Genomic DNA, 5676 nt, shown 5'->3' on the forward strand with positions numbered 1-5676 from the left:
CTTGGGCTGAATTTAAGGAGGAGTTAAAATTAAGGTTTAGTGAACAAGTGATGGAAGATATAGTAGAGGAATTCAATAAACTGAGCCCAACTGGAACTGTTGATGAGTTTCTAGCTTAGTTTGAAGATAAGAAAGCTAAGATGTTAGTGAGGAATTCTCATTTGGATGAGTCACACTTTTTGTCAAGTTTCATAGATGCCCTGAAAGAGGATATCAAGGTGGGTGTTAAGCTACTTAAATGTACTACTTTTAGGCTTGCTATTGAACAGGATAAGCTGCAAGAAAGAGCAATTGAAGTTGTTGAAAGGAAAGCTAGAGCTGCAGCTAAACTCTCAGCAAGGTTCAATAACCATGTTCCTGCTAAGGCCCCTGTTGTAGTTGCAACTAATCCTAATGGTTTCAGATTGACACCAGAAGTATATGAGTATAGAAGGAGCAACCATCTGTGTTTTAGGTGTGGAGAAAAGTACTCACCTAGCCATCAGTGTCAACAGAAGCAATTGAATTATTTGATAGGGGAAGTAGAATCTACAGATAAGCTGGGAATTGTAGTAGATCCATCTATTAAAGATGTGATCATTGAAAGTGATATAGATCAAGTGGTACAAGAAGCTATATGCATGAGTGATTTATCTGGCAGTAATAGAGGTGTCAACACCATATTGGTAAGTGGTTCTGTAAAGAATAGGAACCTTGCCTTGTTGATTGATTCTGGCAGCACTTATAGCTTCATTGATGAGAACACTGTTAAGGAAACAGTTTATCAAGTTAGTTATTATCCTCCTGTGAGGGTGATAGTAGCAAATGGCAACTATGTCATGTGCACTACTCATTGTCAAGGGTTCATATGGAAGATGCAGGGCATGCCCTTCCAAGAAGATTTGCTTATCATACCACTTAGAGGGTGTGATATTGTTCCAGGCAATGACTGGATGAAGAAGCATAATCCCACCAAGTTTGATCATGAGAAAAAAACTGTGTTACAATTGGTAGAAAGGGAAATAAGTTGGTGCTGCATAGTATTACTGAAGGGGACAAGCTGAATATGATCTCCAGCAAAACCATGAGCAAAGTATTGACGAAAGGTCAAGCACTCATAGCACATCTGTTCATAGCAAATGCAATAATGATTGAGGAGCATGATCCAGTTGATGAAACCATACAGATAGTCCTAGAAAACTACAAAGATGTGTTCATGGAACCCAAGTCCTTGCCACCTATTAAGACCTTGGACCATGCTATTCCACTCAAACCTGGTTACATGCTAGTGAGTTTGAGACCATGTAAATATAATTTCTACCAGAAAGACGAGTTAGAAAGGCAAGTCAAAGAAATGCTTACTAATGGTATTATTCAGCAGAGTCAATCATCATTCTCATCCCCAGCTCTCCTTGTCAAAAGAAGGATGGAACATGGAGGTTCTGTGTGGATTATAGGGGATTAAATGAGATTACTGCCAAGGATAAATATCCTATACCCATTGTTGATGATTTGTTGGATGAACTCCATGGTTCAGCAATGTTTTCTAAGGTTGACTTGAGGGCAGGTTACCACTAGATTAGGATGAAGGAAGATGATGTATACAAAACAGCTTTCAGAACTCACGTGGGGCATTATAAGTTTAGATTAATGCCATTTGGGTTAACAAATGCTCCTGCAACATTTCAAGCCTTGATGAATCAAAATTTTCAGCCTTATCTGAGGAAGTTTGTGCTAGTTTTCTTTGATGATATACTCATATACAGTGTGTCATTAGAAGAGCATGTTGCTCATCTAGTTGCTGCATTTGAATTGCTAAGAGCTCACTTACTCTTAGCTAAGAAATCAAAGTGTTCCTTTGGTCAGAAACAAGTTGAATATTTAGGTCATGTGATCACCAAGGGAGGAGTTTCTACTGATCCTTCCAAGATACAAGCTATGGTTGAATGGCCTAAACCATTTTCAATCAAGAGTATGAAGGGATTCTTGGGATTGACTAGGTACTATAGAAAATATGTTGCTGGTTATAGCACCATCTGTAGACCCTTAACTGATCTCTTGAAGAAAGATGCTTCTAGATGGAATGACAAAGCTGACTTAGCTTTCACAGCTCTTAAAAAGGCAACAAATACTCCAGTTTTGGTCTTACCAGACTACTCTAAGGAGTTTATAGTTGAGACTGATGCTAGTAATGGAGGAATTGGGGCTGTAATAATACAAAGAGACAAACCTGTTGCATTATTTAGCAAGGTTTTGGCACCAAAACCTAGGGGTAAGTCAATTTATGAGAAGGAATACATGGCCTTGCTCAGTGCAGTGGATAAATAGAGACACTATCTACAGCAGTACAAACACTTTATTGTCAGGACTGATCATTACAACTTGAAGTACTGCTTGGACTAGACTATGAAGTCCAATACAAGAGGGGGGGAGGGGGGGGGGGGGGGGCAGAGAATAAAAGTAGCATATGCCCTTTCTAGGCAACATGAAGATGGGATGAATAAACCTCTTTTGAACCAAGGGCAACTGTTGGTTATTAGTGTTTCAATTCCAACCTAGGTGCAAGAGGTTACTGAAAGTTATGCAGATGATCTACAAGCTAGAGAATTGATTACTCAACTTACTGTAGACGTACAATGACCCAGTCTGTGGTATTACACATTTGGTGTTCTTAGGAGGAAGGGCAAGATTTATATTGGTGATACTGGAAATCTTAGGTAACAGCTGATCTCCAAATTTCATGACTCTCCATTAGGTGGCCATTCTGGTCAGCTAGGAACTCTTAAAAGACTGTCTCAAATATTTTATTGGCCTAAAATGAAGCAGATGGTGATTGAATTTGTAGCAAGCTGTGATGTGTGTGTGTGAGGAGCAATGATGACAATGCAACTTATCCAGGACTGCTGCAACCCCTTCTTATTCCCAATCAGGCTTGGAGTCACATCAGCATGGACTTCATTGAAGGGTTGCCTATATCCAAGAACAAAGAGGTAATATTAGTGGTAGTAGATAGAATGACCATGTATGTACATTTTATAGCCTTATCCCATCCATTTATTGCTGTTACTGTGGCTGAAAATTTTTGGAAAAAATTGCATAGCTTACATGGAACACCTGAGTCAATTGTCACTGATAGAGACAAGATATTTCTTAGCAACTTTTGGCAAGAAATGTTCAAACTATTGGGTACTCAGCTTTACTACAGCACAGCTTACCACCCACAAAGTGATGGTCAAACTGAGAGAGTAAACAAATGCTTAGAGAACTACTTGAGGTGTATGACTTCTAATAGACCAACTAAGTGGAAGCAGTGGTTGTCAACTGCTGAATGGTGGTATAACACTAATTTTCATACTAGTCTGCAGTGCACCCCCTTTGAAGCCTTATATAGTTACTTTCCACCTCAACTGTCTTTGGGGCCTTTTCTTGAAACCATAGTTCCAGCAGCTGAGGATGCTGTCATGTTGAGGCAACAAATGCAACAACTACTCAAAGACCATTTGAGTAAAGCTCAAGAAAGAATGAAATATTATGCTGATCAAAGGAGGAATGACAGAGAGTTTGCAGTTGGTGATATGGTTTACTTGAAGTTGCAACCTTATAGACAGACTTTCATTGCATTAAGAAGGAATCTCAAACTCATTTCTAAGTACTATGGGCCTTACCATGTATGAGAAATGATTGGGAAGATTGCTTATAAGCTGGCATTACTTCCAAGTTCTAAGGTGCATCCAGTTTTTCATGTTTCATTGCTTAAAATGAAGGTGGCCACTAGAGTGGTGGTGCATTCTGAGTTACCTGTTACTAGTGATGATGATGATCAATTTCTTGTTCATCCAGTAGCAATTCTCCAAAGGCAGATGGTGAAGAAGAATAATGTGGCTATGGTTAAAGAGCTGGTGCAATGGTCCAATTTACCACCTAAGGATGCCACTTGGGAAGACTATCAGTTCCTTCAAGCTAAATTTCCTGGTTTTGATTCCCATCCTTGAGGTCAAGGACGTTTTGATGGAGGAGGGTATGTCATGATCTCACTATATTAGCTAATTAAATTAGTAGAGTTAGTAGAAATAATGAAGGATTAGTAGAGGATAATTGTTGTTGCTAGCCGGGTTCGAAATTGAGTAAGCAAGGAGCATATTAACTAACTTTTAAAACGGGCGGCTGCGATTAGAAGAGAGCTAATGAGCTGCAAGGCCAGGATATTGCCAGGTCATCAGAAGTTTGTTATAAGTGTCAGAGGAGAGTAAAAATACTGGAAGGAAAATCAGGTGCAATTTCTTCTTCTCGACTTCTTCTTCTTCTTCTTCTTCTTCTTCTTCTTCTTCTGCAGATCTATTCTCATCACTGGCGAATTGATGCTATCCCTTATTATAGTTTTATTAAGTATTTTCAGATCTATTGTTTAAGTTTCATTTTTCCAGTTTTATATATAAAAGAAAGTTGTCCCAAAAAATTGTTGTTGTTCATTTATGTTGATTAATTGCGTAAATTGAGTGGAGATCATTACAATATTCCGATCATTACTTGATTTCAGTATTAAAATCCTCATATTATAATTTCGATATTACTTGTTTGCAAACTACACAATCCCTAAGGGAATGGTTTAGGGGAGCGCCTCTTTTCCCAATTTTCGCTCAATAGATTATCAATCACAATATTAAAAGATATATTTTCTTATTAAAACTATATTTTTTTTTAGTTTAAAGTACTCAACGTAATATTAATTAATTTAACCTATAAACCTATCACGTATTGATAAAAATTGGGATCTTTAAAATTTTGTGGCCTGAAACCTTGCTTTACTGGCTTCAACCTCCTGCCGGCTCTTCATTTTAGTCATCTACTGAACTGAATTACGGTATTTTGGACATGTGAGCTTATATGTATGTGGTGTCTCTGTGGCATAAATCAGTGGATGTGAATTTTTTGTACTCTAGCCTTTTGAAATTTGTACGCTGGAATCCAGCCCTTTTTTGACTTCCTAAGTGCGGCTAAGATCCTAATAGGTCGGTAGGTAAATTATTTTGTCCATTGTGAATGAAATTGCCTGGAACGAAATAAAAAAAAAAAGTCCAACTGAAACTTACCGTTTTCTTTAAACGGCACGACAAATCAAAATGTGACATCTTAACCTTATTGCAAACAGTGATAATAAAAACTTTTCCTGTCGCCGAATACTTTTTGTTTTTCGAGAGTTAAATAATAAAAAATTTAATCTTAATTTATGCCTTTAAATTTTTTTTTTTAATTATTATGACTTGAAGTAACTTTTTACTAGTTTCTACATATATAAATTATTTATACGAAAATTTAAAGATAGTAACTCTCGAAATTCAAATTATATCATATAATATGAGATAAAGGAGTAACTGAAATTCAAATGATGTGATATTGTGACATGAACCACCACATTTTATTCTTAACATATGGTCGATAGCGGCTAGAAGCAACTAATTTAAAATGTGAAACGATACAATTTGAACTGTAGTTTCTAAGAAATTGAGATTTATTTAGTGGAAAGAGTAAATACTCACGATTTATATGTCACTCTTTCATTTTTAGTCAGTTAAATTTTTTTTCTATATTTAGCAATAATTCAACTCTAAAATTTTCACTTTAATCTTAATGGAATTATTTCTAATCACAAAATTTCTTTAGCTTATTTTAGACCATAAACTTCAAAAATCTTATTTT

The 5676-nt window shown here is 36.6% G+C and overlaps 1 protein-coding gene across 1 annotated transcript; it reads left to right on the forward strand.

Moving 5' to 3' along the window:
• The first annotated feature begins 1563 nt into the window (after positions 1-1563).
• Positions 1564-3653, forward strand: LOC132628731 (uncharacterized). Its single transcript, XM_060344493.1, has 4 exons — positions 1564-2229; positions 2539-2610; positions 2704-2808; positions 2910-3653. The coding sequence occupies exons 1-4, from the start codon at positions 1564-1566 to the stop codon at positions 3651-3653; spliced, it is 1587 nt and encodes a 528-aa protein (XP_060200476.1).
• Positions 3654-5676: the final 2023 nt, after the last annotated feature.

The sequence above is a fragment of the Lycium barbarum genome, chromosome 2, assembly GCF_019175385.1.
Source record: "Lycium barbarum isolate Lr01 chromosome 2, ASM1917538v2, whole genome shotgun sequence".
In the NCBI taxonomy this organism is placed as follows: Eukaryota; Viridiplantae; Streptophyta; class Magnoliopsida; order Solanales; family Solanaceae; genus Lycium; species Lycium barbarum.

Excerpts from the sequence above, each read along its gene's own strand:
- LOC132628731 (XM_060344493.1), top strand. The coding sequence starts at position 1,564 with ATGAAGGAAGATGATGTATACAAAACAGCTTTCAGAACTCACGTGGGG. Across the intron at positions 2,230-2,538 it reads CTGTTGCATTATTTAGCAAG|GTGCAAGAGGTTACTGAAAG; the intron begins GTTTTGGCACCA and ends ATTCCAACCTAG. Across the intron at positions 2,809-2,909 it reads GGCCTAAAATGAAGCAGATG|GCTTGGAGTCACATCAGCAT; the intron begins GTGATTGAATTT and ends ATTCCCAATCAG.